Consider the following 26,674-nt stretch of genomic DNA (forward strand, 5'->3'; position numbering starts at 1 on the left):
TAATTACCAAAAACTGTCTTGAAAATTGAGTGAWGTAATTCAAATGCTGTCATAGTTTTCTACTGCCAGTGTGAAAGAAACCATTTAATCGTGTTTTAATTTTAACAAAGTATTACAAAAATCAAGTCTAGAACTTAGCATTACTAATTGACCTGGAAAAACTCAAGTCAAGGGATATCAAATATTCCAGAAGTGAGATAAGGACTTGTGATCGATCTCCTCCATGTTTTCAGGAAGACATCTCACCTTGATTTACAGATACACACAGATTATAAAAACCATTGGTAATCTGCTCCAAATTAAATCCCCACAAAACCAGCCCCCTGCTCCTCTGATCCCATCACAAAACCAGCCCCCTGCTCCTCTGATCCCATCACACAACCCCACTCACTGCCTACAACTGTGCCAGCATCTTTCATTCCTGTGCACAACTGCATGGCCTGGGCAGGACAGGACCCTCAGCTGTGTTTGGCCACAGTYTCTGTGGGAACCAAGGCTGGTTCAGCTCATGACTCAGCTGGGCTCTCGTGAGATGTCTCGAGACTTTGCACCTTAAACCATTCTGGGGATGGTGATGRGCTGGAAGCTGCCAGCAATTCACTGCTTTAAAAAATGACCATGACTACTGAACAATCTCGTATGTAGTATATTATGAGCAGGAGTCAGAGGTTAATGCATCTTCCTGACTCAGWGATACACCTAATTAAAAATATTTACGAGTAAAAATCCAGCTGAACTTCCAACTGAGCACAGGAGCCCAGCTCAAACAGATGCAGCAAGCAGCAGGTAAAGTATAAGCAGGGCCTGACCACTTTGATTTGGCTCATCTCTTCATTGTCTAAGCAATTAGACAATCAAAAATGAAACAAGTTTAAACTAGAAGAGAAGAATAGGATAACTGACCTCCTGTGGCACAAAATCAGAAGCAGGCAGATGACATCTACAAAGCCCACAGAGACCACAGCATGTCATGCAGCCTCCTGAGATGGGAGGACGTGTGGGGGTCTCTCCTAGCCCATAAATATATCATACTTGGTTTATTTGCTAAGAGCTCAGTAGCTAATCACAGTGACTTTCCATTCCAGTGGAAGAGGGCATCAAGTCTGATTCTTTGTTGTCTTCCAAATGTGCAAGACACCTTGCTCTACAAAAAACCCAGGGAAATATTCCTTGAAGCTGTCCACCCAAAGGTACAGACAGACCTTTCCTTCCCTCACAGGTCTTCTAAGCCCATAAATAAGTCTCAAAGTTTGTTTCACTGTCTTGTTCATGGGGAATTATACCCGACACATTTGTCAGTATTTCTGTACCAGCTGACCTCTCCCTTTCACAAGCAGCTCTGCTYGAGCATTTCAGTGCCAGGACGAGTGAAGGCACAACAGAAGGTGGTAACAGTCAATTAACAAGGTTTCATTTTCTGAGCTCTGCAAGTTGTGAGCAGGACTATATATAGAATTTTAGGCTAAGAGCAGAGTATCTGCCTTCAAACACAATGATATCTCACCACCAGTCACCCACTGAACACTGCTAGGTATTGCAGAAACCAGGACAGGGTTTTAATTAGCTGCTTATCCTTTAATAAATATTCAGTGAGATTTTCRCAGTTGGAGAATCTATTTTTAAAATGAGAATTAAGAGAATTTTTAAAGCAGCTCTCTGAAATGAATTTTAATACATATATGATTAATTTCCCAATGAATTTTGTTTTGTACATCTGCCTACAATATTTGCACACATTGAAAAAAATCTGGAGGTGACCAAACATCAAATTGCAAAACATCAAATCACCATCAGCCTAATGCAGGGTAACTGTGTGCTGATACCAAAAGGTCAAGTCCTGGTCTTGTCTTTCTCTGCACCATGCCTCAATTCTGTGCAGCTGGGGGCAAGTCATTCAAGCTTTCTGGGAGGGACAAAAAAATATCCTACTTTTTTTCAGAGCAGATGGATGGTTATTTATTCTTTAAATTGCTGATATGGCTCTATGGCTGAATAGTCAACTAAATTTGATATACAAGAATTAACAGAAGCCCATGGTYGGGCTGTGGAGGGAGAACAAAGCTATTCATTTCAGCAGCTGGCTGCAGTTACACAGGGTCAGGTGTAATGTCAGACTGCAACCTAAGGACCAACAGGATCAAATTCTGCTCTAACTTGTACCTGGTACAATCACATCCCTCAAGGTGCTCCACAGGGATGGATTTAACCCCGTGGATTAAAATGATGATGTGAAGTGGACACTGTGTGCTAGCTACTGTCTGTCTACAAGAATTTCAGTGAGGGCAAATGCTAAATCCTGCCAGCAGCACACAACAGGGGTTAACCAGCTGGAATGCATGAGAAGATGTGGACACCACAKTGGACACCACATTGGACATGAGTCAGCAGCGGGTCCCCATGGCAAACAAGGCCAGCCACATCTTGGGAGATGTTAGTGTAGCCTGCAGGTCCAGGGTTGAGATCCTCCCTGCTGTCCATCATTTAAGAGACTGCAGCAGGAACCATCTTGGGATCCTCAGGACAAGATTTACTGGGGGGAGCTGAGGGAAGGTGGCTAGGTCTGGAGCTGCAGCACAACACATGGGTAGGCAAGGGCTGCAGGAGATTTACTTGTTCAGCTTTAAAATGCTCAGCAGAGACCTTACTGCTGTCTGAAACTGCCTGATGACATTTGTATGAAACTGGAGCCACACTCTTCTCAGAGGTAAAGAGTGAAAGGACAAGATGCAGCAGACACAAGCCAGAACATGGGAAATGTCAATTCAACATAAGGAGAAAAAGTCCCATGAGCCTGTTGAATGCTGGAACACTCTGTTCATGCTGGAGCCTCTGTTGGATCTCAATCTTTAGAAATATGGTAAATGAACACCATCAGCTGTTTGCTCAAACTGGACTTTCTTTGAGCCTGGGGCTGGACCACAGGACCACCACAGATCCCTTCCATCCTACATTATCCTAGGGCTACAGGGATGCTGCATAGAGAATCAAAGAATCCTGCAATCATTAAKGTTGGAAAAGACCTYCAAGGCCATCRAGTCCAATCTCTGACCAAATACCCCCTGCTCGTATCCCCACACAATGCCATGGCAACTTGGTTTGTGAGCACTGCAGGGATGGTGACCCCACCACTTCCCTGGGCAYCCTGTTGCAATGTTTAAACACCTTTTTAGCAAAGAAACTTTTCCTAATATCCAGTCTGAACCTCCTCTGGTGCAACTTAAAGACACATCTCCTTGACCTATCGTTAGTTGCCTGGGAGAAGAAATCAACTCCTCTCCTCACTACAACCTCCTTTCAGGCAGGTGCAGAGAGCAGTAAGTACCCCCTGAGCCTCCTTTTCTCCAGATAAACCCCTCCAGTAGCTTCAGCTGCTCCTCACAARACTGGTGCTCCAGATCCTTCCTCTAAAGAGCAGCAGACCTAAACCTAAAGAGCAGCACAACCCCACCCCTTTGTTCAGGAAGAAACACATATTGATAAACATATTTGGGTTAGAATCAAAATCCAAGAACACTGAGGCTGATTTCAAAATCTTGGTTTCAACACCCAGATGAACACTTCATGAGATGCCTTAAGAAGCACYCAGTACTGCTTAGGTGGGAACCAAAAACCCTTTCCAAATTCAGCAGCACTAAAAAAAAGTGAGCAAATAAAAAGATTTCGCATATTCAAAAAGTCTGACACAATTGCTATGCTTAGAACAAACTTAATTTGAACCTCTTCTTTGCAGTATTACCCTAATTTCTTAAAACCTACATTCACAAAAGATCTCAGTTCTTTCTAGAAGTAGCACTGTTATATGTAGTACTGCACAAACTTCTATTGAAAAAAAGAAAAGTATTTCAGCTTTCTGGTTTTTTATATTCAGCCTCCTGGCCAAAGTGAATAACATTCTTGAAGACAGTAAAGATACAAATGGGTTGAAAGAGGTTTTATGTCTGGGTTTGGCATGCAAACCCTTGAAGAATATGCATTTGCCTCTTTCTCCTCCACATACTACTCATCTACATGGCACATACTCAACTTCTGTCAAGATGCTGTTTTAAAAGAAGACTTCCTGAACTCAGAAAAACTTGGATATCAAAATTCTGTAAAGCAAACACGAGGCTGTTTCTTTATTAATCTGGGATGTATGTGCTAATCTATCCTCCAGCTAAGGGTCAAACTCTCTCTTTATCATACCCACAATTTATGTCACAATTTTTTTCCAACTTTCAAGTAGAATACTGAAACTAAAGGGGTAACTATTACAGACACTTCTCCAAGTGGGTACATAAACACCACCCCCACCAACTTTACTAATTACAGTAATACCCATAAAACCTAATCCCAGTTTTTTTTTTATATCCAGTGAACACACAGCCCATCAATAACAGAAATCATACTCTAGTACAACATTACACAGACCATCCATCTTCTATATGTTTAATAAATCTATATAACATATGAATACACTAAGACATCTCCTGAAAATTCCATTTTCAGAGTATTATTACAGGTATGAAAACYCATTTCTTTCTGAAAAGCTCAATGCCCTGCCCTTTCCTATYCTAAGTAAGAGTCACCCTGTCCTGYCTACGACAGYCATKTAAGGACTATGTGCACAATTTTAATAAAAACTAAGCTTCTATTGCTACAGCCAGCCTCAATTTTCTCCCTCTTTCTCTTTCACTTTTACAAACACATGAAGCTTTTGAAGGAAATGTCTTTGACATTGCCCTGGGTGACACATCTCCTTCCAATTAATGAAGCTGTAAGAAGATTGCTAACCACTTCCTGGGAATTCAAAGTATTTAATCTGCAACATTTTTCAATCTATGTTGTTATTCTCAAACTCATTCCTAGTCTTAGGCATTATCATCACAAAACACAACAGCAGAAAAAGGTTTCACTAGACTATGAACAGACCTGGAAGAAGATAGGACTAAATCCTTGATCTTTACTCCAACAGATCAAGCATGCAATTAAAACCTGAATTTTTTTAAGAGCCACTTGGTTAACACAAGATAGAGAGAAACAATCAGAAWGAATGGTACAATATATTGTATTTCTACTAGATTTTCTCTAAATATTAATTATTAATTTTTTTTCCAGTCTTTAGCTTGTAMCAGCCCTGGGCAGTAGCATCTGACTCCCAGGTGATGCCCAGGGATGAGCTGGACCAGTTTTTTAAAGRGAGAAGGGCAGCAGGTTACAAATGCAGTGCACAGGGTACAAGGAAAACAGCTCTTTATGACACTGGGCCATGTGGCATCCAACAGTAGTAATACCAGCAGGCAACTGGGCTTGGATTGCTGAATTTTTCCCACTGCTTCCACTAGCTAGATTTTCTCACTCATGCTACCACACACTTCCCACATGTTTCTATTCAAACCTTATCTTCTCTGAAAATAAGGAAAAGAAAAAAAAAGGAGTTGCTACTGACACCGGTTTACTATTCAATGTAGAAACAGTTTGAAAGTGTTACTTCGGCAGCTACAGAAATAGGGGTTGCAGAAGTGCTCATTTAAAATAATTTAACAATCCTGCAGCATTCTGGAGAAATGTGTCATGAGTGCAAAATGCCTTCTGCTGCCACAGTTTTCATGCTGAAGATGGTAAGAGCCTGGCTTGGTTTCCATGAGAGCAGGATCAGCCCCACTGGCAGGCATCACCACCTCCCAAATTCACACCATTCTGGAAGTCAGATTTCCAACACAGCACCCACGTTAAAGTCTGGCTGYAAAAGGTAATGCCAAATGCATTTGGCATCATCACCCAACTGCTACTGACAGAGTGCTTTGGCCCACTATGTAAGGTTTCTGCCTGTCTACAAAATGAGGGCACAAATGGTTCTCCTGACTCTTCCAACAAAGGAAAATGYAAAGTTAGAGGACTTTACACCTTTTCTCCCCCCTCTTTTATTACTAYTGTTTTTAAAATGAATAACCAAGTTCCTTCTTTTGGCTTAAAYAACATGTCTTTATAGTCTACCCTCCCTTTTTTTACTGAGGATAYCACTCAGTAAAATAAATGCTGATGATGTTTAGATAGGACACCCTTCCCCATAAAAAACACAGGTTGTGTCTGGCTCACAATGACAGGGGTAATTGAAGCTGATTTAAAGCATATAAACACATGACAGGATTCTTCTGCTGCTCTGCACCACAAATCAGTGTTACACCTCCCCTGGGAGACACTAATTGAATCCTGCTCRTCAGCAGGGCATTAGCTGGCTCTGGTGAAGACAATATAAATTTGTGTGTCCTTCTAAAGAAAGCCACAAAAGCAAATCTGGGTCTCTCAACTCAACAATTAGGAACAGCAAAATAGCATTTAATACAATGATGTAGTTACACAGAAGGTCAGAGAACATCTCTGATTTTATTTTTATATGATACATTATTGTATAAGGAACTTAATTTTTAAAAGCTTTATCACATCTTCACCATACATGATCTTTGTGGCATGAATAATTTCATAGTGCTGCAATTTAACTCACCTAAATTGTCAGGTGTGTAAAAATAAATATTTTAGTCACAAGGGAAAGTATTCCAAATTTYCAGGGAGACAAAATAAACTGTACCACCAAGCTCCAAACTATCAGCTGAAGGGCTGACTTAATACAGCAGGAGTTGGTATATCCAATGGCCTGAAACCCAGGTTAGGTACCAAGCTGCGAAGTTCAATAATAAACATTTTAAAAATTTCTGCTAAACTCCAGTGGCGTGGCTGAGTACAAGCACTTTTGGCAGTAAAAATGGAATAAACCAGTTTTTTAATTTCTCTTAAATAAAGAAGTACCTCACGATACCAAAGATACGAATGCTGAGACTAAAAGTACCAAGAATTAGCTGTGCTTATCTGTAGAAAAGTTGTAATACTGTTAGGCTGCAGGCCAAGAGCATGTGCAACCACCAGTTAACTTATTTGAAATAAATTTTCTTACTATTGAAAGAAAAAAAAATATGAAAAAGATTTTTGGATTTTTTCTTATCTTTACTCTTCATATTTGTTCAAAGTATCCAAAAGGAAAAATGTCCTGTGAAACACAGCAAAACTTAGACAGGACTGAATATAGCAGAGGCTTGTCCATCTCAGAGTCTCCCCCTTATCATGGCTGTTATTATTATTATTATTATTATTATTATTATTATTATTATTATTATTATTATTATTATTTGTGCAATTGCTTTATTTATTTGAGATTCCGTCAGGAGCCAGTTTTGGAATTCAAATTTCTGCTCCTGCAGCAGCACAGGAGGATTTCTGAGCTCAGCAGAGGACCAAGAGGACTGAGATGCAGGTCAAATGGACATCAGTCCCTGGTATTGCTGGATCTGGGATCCATGTGGAAAATGATCCCTCTGAACTGCACTCGGCTTTAGCAGGGAAAAATGTGCTGTGCCACTTGTCACATCCATGTCTAACGGAGATCCTTGGGGCAATCAAATGTGTCTTTGAGAGCCCAGGACCTTCCTGTCCTATTTTAAATGGCAATTGAAGTTTCTGAGAAGAAGCACTGTGGAACTTCAGTTTAAATCCATTAATGCAGTACCCAGCTGGCTTGCTGAGGACTCAGCCACTGGCATTGAAATCCTTTGTGACTTTAGGTCAACAGATGACAAAACAGCAGACACCAGAGAAATAAARCAACATTTGGGGCAAAAGTTCATACAGTGGAGGCAGAGGCAGTTTCTAAAGTACTTTGAAAATCTCTTTGAATACCTCATAYGTAAGATATCATAAAACAGAAAAACATTTTGAAAAAGGGGAGGCACCCAAAATTTTCAGATTTTTTTTCCTTTTTAATTCTGCAATTTTTTAAAAGAAGAGAGTAACAGAAAACTCTGTCTATAGGTGATACCTGGCATCAGACTTTCAAAATCTAGTTTTTAAATGAAACACAACTTCATGCAGAAAACCTACCTGCAGACAGCACACACAAAACAGTCCGGGTGATAGGTTTTTCCCAGTGCTGAGACCACTTCTCCCTCAATGAATTCATCRCAACTGAAGCACCGTGTGCCATAGAGTCTCTGGTAGTCCAAAGTACAGATGTAGTCTCCCTGTCTCACAAAAAATCCTCCTTGAGCCAGGTCACATCCACAAGCTGCAGGAAGAGAAAAGGCAGACAATGAAAACTCATGCTCTAAGATGAYGCTGATTTTTTCACCTGTGATCTGAATGGTTCCTAGTGGAGTATTGAACCACTTCAGTACATGGGTTTATGATCACAGGACAGCTGTGCATCTGAAAAACACTGTTTTCATAGTGAATCACATCAGTAAAGTATTTTTGTACACTAATAGCCTGGACTTATTTAATGCAAAATTATTTAATGTAAAAATGTCAAGCTCAATGCAGCAGCTGTGAGTAMAAAGTTAAATCCTGTAGGAGCTGAGTTCAGGGTTAGAATATACAACACCAAATAGATTTAACAGGTTAAAGGAAATGCATAAAGGAGATAAGCCTTTAAAATCTAAAGTACCAATGCTGCAAACAAATATCTCTGACAGTGTCAAGTGTCTGATACTCCTCCTGGACACAAAAGGGGTTCAAATACTGCTCTCTCTAAACATGGGGCTAATGCACATGGCAACTGCTGCAAACTTTCACTGGGTAAAACAGCTCAAATCAGATCTTATGTTTACCTGATAAACATCACTCACCAAATATGAACTGGAGGCATCTCCAGATCCATTTACTCCTGGCAAAAGGAAAGTTTTAATCCTACATCTCAATTTCTATTTTTTAAGCTAAGCCTGTAGGGAAGTGTTGAAGGTGATTAACCAAAGGCTTGTGAGAATGTTCAGGGCTTTTCTTCACTGCACCAGGGATGGAGCTGGGCTGGAATTTTGAGAACATGTAAGATGGGAAAGGAGAGATAGAATGGTCTGGTGAAGTCATACAGAAATAGGAGACACATAGATGGTCATCCACATTGATCAGGATCTTTGAAAACAGACTTGGTTTGATTTATAAGAACTGGACTTCAAAATCATGATTCTGCTGCTGTGTTTTCTACTTTCCTGCAAGGCACAGCATCCCACTATGTACTTCTGCTCCTGGGGATGTTCATAGGAAYGTGCCCCCATGAGCAAACAGTGTTTACAGTCAAACCATGCTGACCCACAAGAGTGTCACTGCTCACATGCAGCCCACAGAACAGGAGTGGGAATGCTGCTTATAAATTTGAGTTGCRTGTACAAAACATTGCAGAATTGCTCAGTGCCTTGGTCCCAAAACAGCAGAGGTATCCACACTTTTAAAATTCAAGATTAAGATTTASACTTAGGTACCTGAGAGTCCACAGGCACTTTGGTTCCTAAAGATAAAGCCTGCCAACTCACACCCAAGCCTGTTTGCAGTGTCAGAACCAGTGATCTCGCACATAAAATATGAGAAATGAGTCCAGCAGATGTGCCTGAGGCACAGAGTAAGAATACAGCACGAGGAAGCATAGGATCCTGATCATTCATTCAAAAATACATCCAATTACCCTCCTCCTTTTTTATACTCTTTGTTAACTGCAGCACAGGAGGCCTGGGCTCAAGGCCCTCTTTGAACCCTATATGGGCTCATCCCTCTGTGGGCTCTGAGTGCTCATCACCTCCTGGAGATGGCCCTGACTGCTAAGTGACATAAAACAACAATCACACTAGAACTGTATTAGTGCCTGGTCAAAAACTGAAGAACTATGGGTTCATTAATCTTAGTTACAATTCAAAATAATTCCAATTACATTGAATGTGTCATGGACAACACGGATTAGATGATTTATATTGCAATAAATTGTTCATGTCCTTTATCTCACAGGTTTAACACATTTGTTTTAACATTTCTCTTTCTCGTTCGTGGTCTCATTTTTACGAAGGACATGCTTTTTGAACAGACTTTCCAAAAATCTGGCATGACTTGCTGGATATCATGAGTTTCTTTCAGCCTATATTTTTCAGCTACGAAATGCTGTGACAGAAGCAGAGATCAGCTCTGGATTTAAGATGATGCTGAGCAGCATGCAGAGCTGATATTGATGCCCTAGAGCAGTTCTAAATTGTACCACACAGTGTTTGAACTTGCAGAGTGGATCATAAGAGAAAAAAAGTTAAAAGGACATAACTGCATTTCTGAAGAGAGAAGGGAAGGGTGATGTCCCTAAATACTGTCCCTTCATTTCTTTATGCTGGCAGTGGCACCCCTGACTGCAGTGCACCTGGACAGAGGCACCAAGAGTCCCTTGGAGCTACAGAACAGKCMCTGACTGACACATTTTGCTGTCCCCCATCTCAGAYGGCCTTTCAGCTGGGCTTCCATAACCAGAGGAAGATGAGCTGATAGCAAACCCAGAAATTATCTGCCACTGCTCTGCAGTGCACTTATACCTCTGTTCACCTGTCAAAATGAGTGATAAGCACAAGCAAATCTTATTTATTGTCTAAATGCAAGCCAGGCAGGCTCTGTCTCACTGCAACTCAGAAAGCCCTGGCGCAAGATTTGGGGCAGCAACAGTTCAGCCACTGGCATGTGGTGGCACTCTGCCTCACCCTGAAGGTGTTGGCTTTTCTCTGTGCTGTCACTGATGTTACAGCCACTCCAAAGTTGTGCACTACTCCAAAGCAGTTTGCACTAATGCACTTAATCCTGGCTTCTCAGGAGACTCTGCAGTGAAACTGCTCATCCAAAAAAGAGATAGAAAATCAAGCTACTGGGATTTCAAAATAAAAGTGAGTTTGGCATCCTCTCCCCAGGCCCATTCTGCATCACCATAACTTCAGCCTCACCATATGCAAAGAGTGGCTGATCAAACACCATTGCACCACCAGCTCTCTCCACAGGYCATACCCTGAGTCACAAACCCTTGGTTGCTCCTGCTCTCACCAAACCAYCTGATCTGATTTAACTCAACACCCAGAGAGCCAGAGAAGAGCACAGAGATTCCAGTTAAATCCTGGCTTGGATATTAAAATAGTCATGGYTTAAAGCTGAGAAGAGCAGCTCTGAAAAGAGACCCATTGACCTCACCTAATGTGAGATGCTGTGCTCTTGCCTGTTCTTTAAATGGACAGAGACACTGCCCATCTGAGATGGTCCAGCAGAGATGAAAAAACAGGGAAGAAAATCTGGAGCAAGTCCAGGGAGAACGTCTGAAAGCAGCTACCAGATCTTACTCTCCTAGGACAGGAAATCAGTGTTGTGTCACAGATCCACTCCTACCTGGCACTTGTCTCCCAAAAACAATCTGGAGGTAGGGTTATTTATAACCTAGAAACAGTTTTCAACAGCTTCTGCAGTTCATCTTGATGAACAAAGAAAAGCACTGCAAACACAGCAATTATATTAATGAAGAGACTAATACAGAGTAACTCAGCTRCTTGTCTTGATATTACTCTGCATACAAGGCAATGGCTTTTCCTGAGCAGTTACAAGCTTTAGGAGTAATTTTTAAGCAGTCAATAAGTGTTTGTCTTTTCTTCCTATGGTATTTAGTAGCAAGCCAGYACCTGGATGTGCTATGGGACTTGAGAGGGACAAAATTCACACCACCTTTAAGGAGGGTGTCTCAGGGTGGCTTCTCCTACAGCTGGATAATTCCACCCTTCAAATCAGTTTGCAGTTACCTGACATAAAACTGTTCTAATATATGAGGAGTTCCTTTACTGGTTTAGGAATAGACTAATTTTTTCTACTTTTTTTCTCTGGCACAGTGTCTGTAACAGCRCCTGAAGCACTGGGATTTATGCAGTGTGTAATGGTAATGGTTTTAAACTAAATGAGGTACAATTTAAACAGGATATATGGAAGAAAGCTTTTGTAGTGAGGCTGGTGAGACACTGRAACAGGTTGCCCAGAGAGGTGGTAGATGACCCATCTCTGGAAACATTTAAGGTCAGGTTGGACAGGGCTCTGAGCAAYSGGATTTAGTYGAAGATGTCGCTGCTCATTCCAGGGGGGTTTGGACSAGATGACCTTTAAATGYCCCTTCCATTATTCTATGATTTTATAAAAACTATTAAATTATTTTAKAAAAATAAATAGCAGCCAATCAATTAATCAATGCACTTTAAGCATGTTGSTAYTGCACTACTGTATGCCATCAGCATTCCATTTGCACTGTGCAACTATAAAATGCATCTCTTTTCTGTGCTGGCAAATGAGCCTACTGAAAGTAGATTAATTTTTTGGCTGCATGCTGGGCCTAAAAACCAGCTGTGTCCTGAGCTGCTTGGGGGATGCTACTCTYGCTGTGCTGCTGCACATTACAGCAGCATGCACTGCTGGTCCTGTCCCAACAGGGTTGTTCTGCCTTCAGCGTGCCAGACAATCAAGAGGTTTGCTTAAATGCATGTATAAAGTCTGTATTTTTCCYTCCCATTTGCTGCATGATGAAAGCTAAATCAAATTTTTCTTCCTCAGCACTGTGGCTTTATGTCCATTTCTGGTACTTTCCTCCATCCATGAGATGGATGCCAGTGGCTAAGATCCCAAGAATTGTACGCAGTACACTGCTGACATTATTCTTTTTGGCAGCTAAATTGTATGTCTTCACACACCATTGATGAAGTCTGGGATCCCATTCTCCAAAAGCCCATGATTATGTGTGGAACATTTCTCCTGGCCACTATGCCTGTGGGAAGGAATAACAACCACCTGGCAAACTTCCACCACTACAGCTTTGACTTAAGCTCAAACCGAAGTGCAATTAATCTGAAGCAGTCTAAGCTCATTTCCAGCAGATGGCTGTGACTCTGATACTCTTTCCTGCATGCTCTGGTGTGGTAAGTCCAGATAATCTTTTCACAAAGCTTTTGGGGAAGTCTTTCCCAGCTCCAAGTTTGCCAGCTGTACMATACTGGCATGGGAATATCATCTCTTAGTTCACACCTAAAACCTCCCTCTAAAGGTGAGCAGCAATGAGAAGGAATCTTGCAGTGGGGTATATAAACCAAACAATCCAATCACTTTTCTTATGCAGGAGTGACCATATCTCATGTCTTTCCAAACATATCTGTGAAATTAAGAATATTCAAGCCTGTCATATTAGCAGTGACATCTGAAATACCAGATACAACCTCAAGGACTTGAATGACACCTCATTTCCTCACTATGAATAAAAGTACAGTGAATAAAAGCAGCGTGCAGCCCCAAGGAGCCTTGGACACACCTTGGCTCCTTCCTCAGCTCCCAACCAGGAAATGCAGGRAGGCAGACAGATCTGATGGAAGAAAACCAGCAACTTTTGGGAGCAGAAAAGATACAGAGAACTGAGGGGATGTATCACAACCTGCAATAATTCCCCAGGATGTAGCACTGATAAAGCTGTAAAGGATACAGAGCACAGTGCACCTACACAAGCTGCCAGGCTACACTGGCCATGATGACCATGATTAATCTGTGGAGTAAACACTGCAGTGCAGGAAAACCCACAGAGATTCAGAATGCCCTTCTGAGATTGACAAAACCTTTGAGATTGAAATAAAGGAGAGCTTGGTGAGTTCCCTGTGCACTTTGTGACTTCACTCATCTCATAAATGGGAACTACACATCAAGTAATTTTTTGCATTAGAAAGTGTATTGCCATTTGCTATTTTCTTTCAGGAAAGCACAGTTTCCTAACAGCTTAAAGACAACATTGCTGCCCCATAAAATTTCTCCCATAGTCTTAGAGGTGAGCAAGATCCCCACAGCATTATGTATGTGGGTCTTTCAAGCTACCAAAATAAACCCCAGGAAAACTTGTCTCATTTATACTAATATTTTGTTTTAAAGACTCAATCTGGTTATTTCAAATTTACAGGTATGCTAAAGAAATTTAAAAAAATAGAGTACTGTGTTTTAACCCATTTTCAGCCTAATAAAATTAAAAGTGTTTATGGTAAAATACTGCTGTCATTTGCCAGACTAATTAAAACAGGTTAAAAAAAAAAGAATCATAAAAAAACACCCACAACCCAAAAAAAACCCAACATGCAAAGCAAAAACACCAAATATTTTCCCATTTTTTTAACAGTGCTTTAGGTGCCAGTTCCAGGTTTGCAAATTAAGTTCCTGCTCTATTCACAGATATGGCAGATGGTCTCGTGTTAATGAGTTCCACAAAGTGGGAGGTGGAATAACACCACCGTGGCAGTGATGAATTTCATGCAACAACTCTCTCTGGGCCTCCATGCAGGCATCACATCACCTTAGTGCACTGAAATGCCCAGGATCTACTCCAGAGTGCTGCTGTGTCCTCAAGGGAAAGAGCATCACACAGAATGGAAGGCCCTGGCATAAAGAGATCCTTGCACTGACTCTTTTTTTTGCAGGATTAAAAGTCCTACCCCAAGAAGAGAAGTTGAGTAATTAAAAAGACTTACAGGCTTAAAAAAAAAAAGAAAAAATATGTGGCATTATCTAATGTGGGCTGAAACTAGGCATGTTCAAAACTTCTTTATATGAATAGCAAATATCTGTACTGGGTGCAAAGCTTTTATAGGTTTGAAAATCCTGTCCTCTAATGAGCACTTTGCTTTTTAGTATAACTTCTCATTCTATGGACTAAAAGGATGCAAATCAGGAGAAAATAAATTGGAAAACTGAAGTAACAGAGGTTTGGTTTCCTATGGTGGACAGTTAGCTACCTTTTATTGAATGTTGTTAAGATATTCCTTTAGCAATACTCATAAACATGATTCCTCCCTGTCCCTCTTGCCATGCTTTACTAATGTTATGTGTTAATTAAATTCATAAAGATACTCTTAAAAAAAGATTCATCAGTCTTGTTGAAATATATGCCATGAAGTAAAGGTTTTGCTAAAATGCTGGTGTGATAGGTATATGCTCAGCATGAGGGGCTGCAGAAAGTTCTTAATGAACGCAAAGAAAGAACAAAAGGAAGATTACCCATTACTTTGTGATAGCAAGTTCACTGACTGACCAAAATTTGTCCATGCTTTAATTATTGAGTTGGTTTCAGAAAGTTAATGATTAATTATTTTTAAAGTTCAGGTTTTAAAATCTCAAAACTGCAACACAGAACCATTTTCTGGTACATTMAATTACTTTTGCACCAGCAAAAGTGATCATCATTATAATAATAACGAATTTAATGAAATAAAAATAATAAGCTAACATGACACTGGTAAGGCAGCCCTAAACCTACCACACTGCAACCTTGGTTTGGTGAGCATTACACTGGAAGTGGTTTTTCCTGTTRTTCTGAGTTAATATGATCTGGGATTGCAAACTCCTGAAGGACTTGTTAAGTGCTGGACACGTTGCTGAGAGTTCCTGATGAATAAGAACCCCTACACTAATCCCCAGTGCCCATGACACCACAAATACCACRAATTGCTACTGCCTGGCAAAAATCTGGGACTCGGAAATCTTACAAATGAGCTTCCCGCAAATGACTCCCATTCTGAAATGTGAAACCCCAAAGCTATGTTCAAATGCGAGTCCCTCCGACTACTCAGCGCAGCTTTGAACGTATTTATATCCCAGCAGATGCATTTGATCTAACAAACAAATAACTCCTATTGCCAAGYTACTTGATGTTTTTAATATTTTTCACCAAATATTCTGTCTTAGCCCTTCCCATTAATAAGATTTCCCAATAAACCAGATAACTCTGGGTTCTGTTGCGTGTTCTACTGAGAAAATGGTATGGAAATGATATATCCATACCTGGGATTTTTCAAAGTTCCCAGGACACTGCAGTGCCACAGGAATCAGAAACCCTAACCCACAAAACCACATACCCCACTCCAAGCTGAAGATGCAATAATTTCTAACAGATTAATTAAAAAAATAGATCAAAATTAATGGGGGGAAAAGTACACTTGCAACTATGCCAGCATGGAAGACTCCATGTGCTGCACCCACAGCAAGACAGAAATTAGGAGAAATTTGATTAGGGGTAAAACAAGATATATACACAATGAAGCAGGTATAGCACAAAGATCATATTTTTACATCTRTGGCTCAGATTGTAAGCTAAATTCCTTTCAGTAAGACAAACCAGTAAAGGACACAGATATGAGTTACAGTTCTTCTCACACAGGGACAAAGAATGGCCTTTAGCAGGATGGGATGGATGGATGGATTCTCCCACTGAAGTTGGTCACTGCTACTTTGGAAATGCCAGGATACTGTCACAGCCCAGAAAATGATATACTTGCCAAATACTAATAAAACAGAGTAATTTCTATTCTTATCAAAGATCTAAGAAGCTACCCAAGACACAATATAACCACAGCACCTACATCTCTCCGATCTACAATTCTGTGTTAATTCATCTCTCTACTGGGTCTATGAAATCCCACTGTTGCTCCAAGCTAATATTTGTCTAATACCACCCAGTCCATTAAATGCAGTCCTGRCCTGACAGACACCCTCAGAATAGTTTATAGTCAACACTTTTTTTTTTTTTAAATTTGATAGTTTGAGTCATTAATCTTTTATTACTTCAGTAATTTTCCTARGTGCTTTTATTACAGTGGTAACAAATTAAAAAATAATTAGCAAACATGGGAACAAAAGCCCTTGAAGTCTAACAAAAACTTGCTTTACTATATCAAAGGCATCTGCTTCATTATAACAATACTTTTATAAAACCTGATTAAAATGAGATATATTTGAAACTAAAAATTGAGTACAAATTTGAAGTGAGGCTAGATGACATGTTCCCTGCAGMATTTTATTAGCAGATTAGATGTGTACCTAAACAAGAAATAACATATRCCAATAAATATGAGTATAAACCTTATTTATAAGACCTATTACCTCCACAGGTCCTATTCAACTTTGATACTGAGCAAAACTGAGCAGATGCTGCCAGTACTGCTGTTAAATTTTTTAATCTGGATGGTCTCAGTCTTGAATAACAAAATACCTGTTTTTCTTTTAAAAACTTTTCTTTGAATTGTTTAGAATCATTATGTGGGGAATGTAAGAAGAACTGGATGGGAATGAAAGAAGAACTGCATGGGAGTTAATGACTTCATACTAACCTTCCCTAGTTATATAATTGAATTTCAATACAAAAGGCATCTATACAGTTGCTGTTCCCATTCTGAAACTCACAGTCCCCTTAAGAAAGATTTCCCAGGGAAGCTSTGGCTGCCCCATCCCTGGGAGTGTCCAAGGCCAGGCTGGATGGGGCTTTGAGCACCCTGGTCTAGTTGAAGCATCCTTGCTCATGGAAGGGAGGTTGGAACGAGATGATCTTTAAGATCCTTTACAAACCAAACCATTCTATGAATAATCAGACAGCAGTGTGGCAACACAAAAACTGCCTTTCTACCCCACAAAAAAAGGGAAACAATTCAATGTGTTTGACCCCCTGATAGCTCATAATTTATTCAATGCTATCAAAGAAACAGTTTCAAATTTCACACATATTCAAAAAGGAGTGAYTTCTTCCAGTGTAATATCATCTGTCACTGATGAGGTCATTCAAACAGACCTCAAATACCTCTAGAYACCACACAAGACATGGTCATTTGTCATTCTTATTCGTGGGCTTTTTGTAGCTTGCATTCTCTGTACAACTGTAAATTCTGTGAGAGGGGCCATAATTTCCCGCAGCTTTATAAATATTAAATGTTTTCTGATGCAGGCTACAAGATGATTTAACACAGAGCAGTCAASCAAGCAGGCAGGCATCTTAGCAGGGCGATGCAGCCAGCCCACACATGGGATTATCTGTCCTGGGACAGTCCTGCAGCTGCACGGGATGCTGGACACGCAGCCTCTTTCCATGTGCTATCTTTGGGGGATGAGGTGAGACAGGGCAAACTGCACTGCTGAGTGCCATCAAAATAAATGCACCACTGGGAGGAATCAACTGTAAGATAAACACATGCCCAGAGTCATCATCCTGCCCACACACAGCAGGGGTCATGGCATGAAACTCTCCTCCGAGGTTGAAAGCAGGTTAACTGATCAGAACTGATACAATTATTTTGCTAAATACTAACATTTGAACTATATTTTTTCATCCATTAATTTAAAAATCTAAGTCACMTTTGCATAACCTGATTTTTTTCCTTTTATGCCAGCTAGTGAAATGCACATTCAGTGCTCTGTTCTGTTCCAAAGCCTTTCTCATATAACACGGCAAATCCATATTACAAAGTAACTTGTGCTTCTTAAGAAATAAATAAAACCCAGAAACAAACCAAAAACARACACCAGAAGAATGCCAGGAAATTGACGGAAACCCTTGAAAGGTGATAAAAGAAACTTTGACACTTAAACAACGAGGTAAAAACCCCAAACGAACCATGTGTRCAAACTTTGCAAAATGATTAGTAAGGATGAGTCTGAGCAGTTCAAGAGCCCTGACACGAGGCAGCAGTTTAACCACACATCTCTGACACTCTCTCCTGTGCCAGCTGAGAGACTGGCAGGTGGCTGACAGATGCCACCCTGCTACCTTGTTAACACTSTGATTTTTTCCTCATTTTATCCAAGATCTGCCTGAAGCAAACAAACTCCTTGGTATCTCTTACAGCCAGGTAGGGGCACTGCAGCTTCTACAGTGCATTCATCATCTTCCTCTGCATGGGGGTGGGGAAAAAACCCTCTGCACCGCCCAAATTTGGGATCAGTGAATAGTTTCAGTGACCACATGCTCCATTTGCTGGTGATCTGGYATCACCTAAATGGACACAGCCTGGGAAATGGCAAATTGGATGTATGATTCTGTCTTGTTCCCTCTGTAGGATTTGTCTTTTCTCACAGCAAATCTGTAAAACTGAAAGGRGGCTTGGATTTCATCAAGATAAAAATATGTAGCAAATACCAGAATGTTACTGAGGCTTCATGAAGGAGACAAGACTCCWGAACAGCAAATCAGCTGCTGATTTGCTGAGTTAGGTCTGAAAAACTGATTTCATAATGAAATTTGCCCTAAGAACATGTAGCTTTAAAGGAGCTTAAACGATGTATGTATGGGCTGTGTTCTGCTTTAAATATCAMTCTGTTCTGAACAGAAGACTAAAATATTTTTGCTGTTTAGGAAAGTGCACTATGCTTATTTTGCTAGCTGTGCAATTTTGCAAAGAACACAATTATTGAGCTGAACATTTAGTCCTGTCTGTCAAAATCATTAAAGATTGCCTCAGTTATTTAATAGTATGTACTTAATCCCATGGGATTTTTAAAATTATCAGCATGGCTTACAGATAGTACAGACAATTTTCTTAGTAGTATGTTCTCTAAACAGGAATCAAAATAGTTACAGTGACACTGACACATCTGGAAACAGTGACCTGCTCTAGATTGAACTATAAGGATTAATAAATGTCATTTGAAGTACTGGTTAATAACAGAGTAAGCAGGTTGTTCAACAAACATCAATCAACCTTTAGGTACCTGTACATTCAAAACAAATTAGATCTTTGCTACTTCCAGGTAAGTTTTTTAAAAAGCAAATATCTACAGAATGAGTGTTTTATCAGTTAATTCCCTTTTTCTGTGACCATCCTTCTGCTATCCATGTGACAATATTAGATCACCAGGCACCAATCYGGAGCAAACCGAATTGTTCCTTCCAAAAAATGGAAAAGCACAGAGGGTCACACTGGAATTCAAAGATCACAGTCCAACACAGAAGAACCTCAATAGTGCCCTGCTCATGGAAGCAGCAGTCACAAATACTTACCTTTGCAAACAAAGCATTTAATATGGAAATATTTGTTCTGAACTCTCAAAACTTCTCCTTTGCATGGTTTTCCACAGGTATTGCAGAGAATTGGGGTACTTGAGGGCTTCTCCAGCTGGCTGTGCACAGCCTGTGGTTGTGAAACTGCAAGGAAACAAAAAATAGAGCATTTTAAAGGCCATCAGATGCATTTTCCTTGAGACCTACAAGTAATGACAACACCTGGGACAAATCAGGCCAAGCAGTTTTAAACTCTGGGATTGGCCAGCACAGGAGAAAAGATGTGCCAAAAGGAGTTGAGACAAGCAAACCCTGTCATTTCATAACTCTGAAAGCTTTTGACTGAACACGCTTCAAACATAAACCAGAATTTCTTACAGAGGAAAGAATCCACATGATCAAGCCTTGAGAGCCTCCACCGGAATTTCAAAAAATGCCTTGTCCTGTTTTCTCTTCAAGAAATCAAAATCTATACATAAAAGCTATAATTTTTATTCAAAATATCATTAATGGGACTTGGTAATTCTGACACTGTGAGTTGCTGATCTTTGAAGTTCATGGCAAATGCCTTCTTTACTGGTTTTAAAGCAGAAATATAGTTCTGTAGATGTTTTCAACACTTCTGAAACATTGACATCCCTAAAAATACCACATATATCTGATCATTAAACAAAGTCTGCTGTGATTTTGTAAGGAAAGCACGATTTCAAGAGGTTTGGTTAATTTAGGTTAGCAAAAATTAAGTGAATTAAAAATTTGCTGCCATCTTGTGATGTAAATTAGAAATTGCATTTATTGTGCTGTTGATAGCAYGAGGTAAGTGTCATGTGGGACAGGTGAGATATGACCTTATTCTTGCAATCCTGCTGCAGCACTTGCATCAATTTTTCATCACAGTGTACTTAGGAGTCAGGAGAGGAAACATCAAGGCAGTTAATTATAAAGGAGCTGCACTGTAACTCCAGAGCTGGCTTTTTCCMTGTGTGAAGAACTAAAACCAGGAAAACATATAAAGCATTTTAAGTAAATGACATAGTCCATGACATTTTTCTTCTGCAATGTGGCATTCTTACCCCAAGGCTGGATTGCTTATTTCAAAGTGGTTAAGTTTGTTTAAATTTTAGATACAAAATAAACTTACCAACCAACCAACCAACCAGTCGAGATGGAGCAATCTCTCATAAACCAACAAGCTTAAGTGAAAAACCCCTTTTCCCCTTCCACTGATTTGAAGGAATCAGTATTTCAGTGAGATGCTCAGCTTTCCCTCCCACACAGCCTTCCAGGGGACCCAAAAGAGTACTTTCTACTTCTGTAACTGAAGTGTTCKGGTTTCTTTTATTTTTACCCAGAAGATACACAGGATTGAGCTTCTCATGGCATTATTCACCTCCCATTAGCATTTTGCCTTGTCTGCTAAAAATGACACGACCTGAGATGGTCAAAAAAGTCCTGCTCAAGGCAATGTGAACTTTGKAGCATTATGGAAGGCCTGGTTATAATTAAGGACACCTCCAATAAAAACAACACAAGCACGACAGGCAACTGGAAGTTCATAGAAAGGCAGATGCCCAAACTSACACAGAGCAAATAATACACATCGTTCAGGCCACTGCGAGGGTCTGATTTATTCCTCAAATAAAAACAGAGGAAACTCTGAAMTTTGCAATACTTTTGACACAAGAATCTCTCCGCACTGTAAGCTGCCCAAAACAAACGACCCACCCTGAAAAAGAATCAACCCTGTAGGAAACCAAATCAAAGTATTGTCCTGAGTTAGTTACTAGAGAAGCTGCTAAAAGTTTGCAACTATAAATAAAGGTTTGCTCTCTCCAGATCTGTTAACAAGTATTAAATTTGTAGCATATAATTCATGAAAGACCTGWCTTAAAAGGAGCTGACCATACCCAGAACATTTTGGCATAAACAGTTSTGTTTGAAATAAAAGATTCTGATTGGAACAATTAAACAATTGACTTTTCTTCACTCTCAACTATTCCCATGTTTCAGCCTTTCAGAACAGCATCTCTCCAGAGCCATCCATGCCTGGCCAGTGCAGAGAGCTGCCAGCTCATGCTGTGCTGAGTCCCAGAGAGCAGAGAAATCTGGCCCAGGAATTCCAGCCACAGTGCAGGGCATGTCCATGAACAGAGAGCCCGAGGGCAGCCCACCCCAGCAAACATAACCCCCTTCCCTGAAGTGACAAGAGCGACACATTTCCAGAGAAAATATTGCTTTTCTATTTTTTTTCTTGCCCCCAGGAGTTCAATGCTGCACTTTCTGCAAAGCAGCCGAACACTGAAAGTTGCTGCAAAGTTGTTTTTTCTTGCTTTCAAAAAATTGTTGCAAACTGAAAATGTGGCAGAAAACAGAAAGATTTGTTTCCCACAATGAATTTGGTGATCAGTGTCCAGAGCTACATAGCAGGACACTTCACATATTTCCTTCTCTTTGTCTCTCTAAATCAAAGTTCAGAATTAAAAACACCCCAGCAACTCAGCTGTAAAATAAATTAAAAAGGAAAATATTTAGGGGGTTCCTTTTTTTTTTTTTTTTTTTTTTTTTTTTTTTNATTTTTGCTTCCTTCTATAGAAAAAATTATTTCATTTAAAAAAGAAAACCCAGCAACAACCGAACAAACCTTATATTACTTTTTTTTTTTTTTTTTAAATTCTTCTTTGGAATTTCTTTTGGAATTTTCCCATTAATTTTTAAGTAACACAAAGCATATTTAAAATATACACCGCACACAAAGGAATAATTATTTTGCTTTTCTCTCAGTTCAGAACTAAGCTACTCAGTATTTCACACAAACCCCAGTGGGAATACAGTGCCTCTGAGRTCATTACAAAGCGGTTCTTCTGAAGACAGTTTAAAACACTTCCTCTTTCTTCTAGCAAAATAATTATATAATTAATCACATATTAGTTTATATTTTAAAGCTCAATATGGTTTATGTTGAAATTTCAATTGCTGACAACTGTGAGAAACTAATTCTATTAGGGAACTTCACCTTTTAACTTATGTTTTAAACCACTTTTAAGGAGATATGGTTACATGGCAATTTTCAGTATTCTTCCTTCATGTATYAAAAGCAGTCTTTGAAGCAGCAGAAGAAACAATCAACACATTTAATGAGTGAAGTAATGAATTACTGACAAAATGTAATGATCTGAGACTACTCATCAGATCATAACTAAAGAGTTCATTAAAAATKTAATGCTTGCATTATATCCTGATTGGCAGGAATTTCCTTAACTTTAAAGTACTTTTTTTAACTCAAAATACAACTGAATACCTGATTGTCTAAATTTCCTTCTCCCAGACTACATTCAGCTCTAGCAGAGGTATCCTCATCAATCCTKAAACCCTTAAAGGACCTGACTGCACTTGCTTTTTGACAAGGACAAAACCTGGCAAGGAGTGAAGGAGCAGTTTCCACAGCACTTCTTTGTGCAAGACTCATCTGCTGGGGACATCACGGCCAACATTCCTGCCAACTGCCCWGTGCTCACACATCTCTGATGTCAAGGTTCAGCCTGTCTCCACCAGGCTATGCAGTAGATAATTCTGCAGCTCTGGACCAAGGCAGGCTCATTAACCAGCAACAGTTTGCTGAAAAATTGTCAAACAAGATACACTYCTCAGCCTTATTTCTGTATTCTTACTCTGGACGTGCACTTGCTGCAAGTACCACAGGGAAGGAGRGGCAGTGGCATCACTTGTTATTAAAGCTGCCTTACACATCTTATGGCCACTGCCAAGTGATGTTCTCAGTGTGCTTAAAATGCTTAAAACTTTCACAGGTGCACAGAATATCTGGAGTTGGAAGGGACCCACAGGRATCAGYGATTCCAACACCTGCTCTGCACAGGACAATTCTCAAGAATCACAATATTTGCCTGAGAGCTTTGCCAGACTCTAACCATTCAAATGAAAATTACTCACATTTGATGTTCCCAAACTCATTTCTTCAGATGAAATATTTAAGCTTTTCATAAAGGTGAAAGAARGMTACTATACAATATATTGAGAGAATRTCTAAAGAGCACATTGCTTTTGGAAATGCTTGGATTAAAGGCTTCAGCCTGGCCTCGGTGAACACTGTGACAGGTACACTGGATCCATAAAAATTCAGAACTTGTGGTAAAAAACCCATCCCTTTGGCTAAGCCCAGCTCCTTCAGCACTGCTAGACTGAGCAGGATTTCACAGCCCTGGGRATTGGGATAAGGTGGCAGAGATACGGGAAAGATTCAGCCAAGACAGAAATGCTTCAGAAGCAAAACTGGACAAGCTGATGGCAGTGACAGAAGGGAGAGGATTCACAAGTCCCTGGTCATGCTTTGCTCAGAACCTGGGATAGAAAACGTTGCCTGCTCTCTGATGCGAGCAAACTGCCGAGGGAAATCAAACTCTTGGCAAAAGATCCAGCCTAGGATTGGTCTACACAGTGGATGACAAACCCCTTTGCTATCAGGCTCTCCAACAGCTRAATGAGAAATCTTCATGGTAGATTACAGACCTGATGAAGAAACATGTCCAGGAACTGCAGAATTCGACACAGCCCTGAAGCTTTTCCCAGTTTGGGGTGTTTTGTCTTAACTCTGCATAAAAACCTACAGAAGCCATTTCTGAGCTTTGAAATCGTGCACTGAAAATTAAGAAGTGTCATGCTTAAGAATATGCATTTAATCTGGAATCAAATTTCAAATATAAGGTTTMATAATAAAGACTTTTTCTTTGTTTACTATACAGACATAATTAAGGCCACATAATCCATTTGCGCCACATTATTTAACCATCCTGAAAAACAAGTTTGTTAGATTTACTGCTCTTGGTGATTAAAGAAGCCTGAAAAGATAAAGAGCCAAATGACACAATTTGGTATCAGAATCTCAGAATCCTCAAATGATTTGGGTCAGAAGAGGCTTTAAAGACTGCTTAGTTCCAACCCTCCTGCATTAGCAAGGTTACCTTTCTCTACACTACAGTGTTCAAAGCCCATTCAACCTGTCCTTCTGTGATACAGAGGTTTTAAAGAGTACTGAGTACTAAAGAGTACTAAAGTAAGGTGTAATTTGAGTGGACAGACAACAGTCATGCAAAAAAAAATTATTCCCAATATTTGCAATCCCAGGAATTACCTCTCAATGCAGGGAAAGTGGTAATTCCTCACCAAGGTTCCTGGAAGGAAAGCACAGAACCAGAGCCTAAAGGAAACAATGAAAGGAAAACAAAAGGGCTTGGGGGGTCATCTCCCCTGTCGTTTTCATGGATTGTTCTGGGGGTTTTATTGTTGTTTTCTGGAGGCTGGGTTAAAAAAGTGCAGGGCTTTCATTTCAGGCTCATACAAATACAGAACCATTTGCCTGCAACAGCAATCCTCCATCAGCAAAAAGTCACATCCATTTTCTTTAGCAACTATCAGCACTACAGGCTCCTCTATAAATCCACAACATTTTGCTTCATGAGATGAAAACATTTTTCTGAGGGGAAAAAATATCAGAAAGACATKAATATTTAAAATTATAATTATCAGCTGTTTAGTTAGTAATAATGTTCRGCTTTTTCAACAAAGGCAAAGGCCATATTTCAACTCTGAACCAAAAATGCACAGCACTGATAAGGGATATTATTTTGCATGAAGAAATTACCAGCAAATTATCTTAGTGTTGACACTGAAACCTTTCATCTCTATAGCTAGAGGTGGTTACTGAAAATCAAAATAAACAAATATGAGACCCAAATGCCATTTACTCATTAAGGATTTGAGACACAGGACAGAATTATTGATTGCTGACATGCTGCATCAAGTGATTTGGGGAGGGTGAGGTCCACAGCAGCCCAGAGGGGAATTAAATTTRCAATCTTCCTGGAGCAGGATTAAAGGAGATGCAGAAAAGTGCAGCAGAACCCGGCTGGAATTAGAGATTGGAGTTTAACTTGTTGTACCAAACCCTTGTGTCAACTGAGTCAAAACATTCAGGGCTCAGAATTTAAAAATATCCAGATGAAAACAAAGGAAAGAAGCATTTAAGTGCCTCTAAATGTCCCAGTGAAGCTGGGCCCTACTTTCTTCCTGTCTTGGGTCTGTGTTTAAAATCCAGTGACAAGGAGCTGTGCTGGAGTSAGGGTAAGGATAACTCAGAAATACACAACACAATAATACATGCAGTGATCACAGAACTACATGGGTGTCAGCTGTGATTTAATTTAGATAAGGAGGTTGGGGTTTTCTTTCCTAAGRACCYGTGATTCATTATGRAGCCTTTTGGGGGCCTGAGACCCCRCAGACAGGATGAGAAGAAGAGTAATTGTGTAACAGGAACTCCCCAAGCTCTCCCCATCCATCCCACCAACCACACTCGGCCATGGGGACCAGCAATTCCCTGCCTGGGAGTGGATGTGTCAGATGTCCTGGAGCAGCAGAATTAATACCTAGTGGTAACCCTGTTTACCCTATTTCTCAATTAGCACCTTGTGCTAAATGACTTTACAAATGTGTTTCCCTGCTCTAYGGTGCCTTCTCATTACAACACAATGCCTTGTTCATCTTCATGTCTCATGAGAAGAAGATTTTTAGCATAAAGGGAAAGAAGTTTTGCTGTCAATGTCCATATTACATGGTCCCTCGAGCCCTCCAGGGCTGAAGTGTCCCCACGCCAGCACAGGAATTCACTCCCTCTCCCAGCAGTGCCTCCTACAGAAAAGGGCTATTACTTCTCTTTTTAGTCCCTGTACCATAAGAGAAAATATTCACCAAATTCAATAAATCTCTATGTCAACAGTTCTCAATTTAATTGTTTCACATTGTCCAAAAATACAGAATGAAATGCTTCAAGAATCCCATTTGTTTTGAAATGTATACCTGCCTCTACTACAAATATACAACAACTCCTACAGTGCCTTCCAAGCACTTCCTACTCATCATCACYAAAACAGAAACCACAGCTGATACAGGGCATGCAGCACAACTGAGACACAATTGAAGAGTTTATGGGACCAGAGGCAAAGGAGAGGWGTTATCCAGCAGGATGTGGAT

At 40.1% G+C, this 26,674-nt stretch overlaps 1 protein-coding gene across 4 annotated transcripts in view; it reads right to left on the reverse strand.

Annotated features, from left to right (window-relative positions):
* The window catches only part of ABLIM2 (actin binding LIM protein family member 2), a 126,880-nt gene that overhangs the window by 71,598 nt on the left and 28,608 nt on the right, over positions 1-26,674 (reverse strand). For all 4 annotated transcript variants that reach the window (XM_057365261.1, XM_057365260.1, XM_057365263.1 and 1 more), the window contains exons 2-3: positions 19,631-19,774; positions 7,909-8,092 (exon numbers count right to left, since the gene is read on the reverse strand). In XM_057365261.1, coding sequence (XP_057221244.1) covers positions 7,909-8,092; positions 19,631-19,774 — 328 coding nt within the window. The remainder of the gene's footprint in view (positions 1-7,908; positions 8,093-19,630; positions 19,775-26,674) is intronic.

This window comes from Malurus melanocephalus, unplaced genomic scaffold (assembly GCF_030028575.1).
Source record: "Malurus melanocephalus ecotype Western Australia unplaced genomic scaffold, MMel_1.1 scaffold_50, whole genome shotgun sequence".
In the NCBI taxonomy this organism is placed as follows: domain Eukaryota; kingdom Metazoa; phylum Chordata; class Aves; order Passeriformes; family Maluridae; genus Malurus; species Malurus melanocephalus.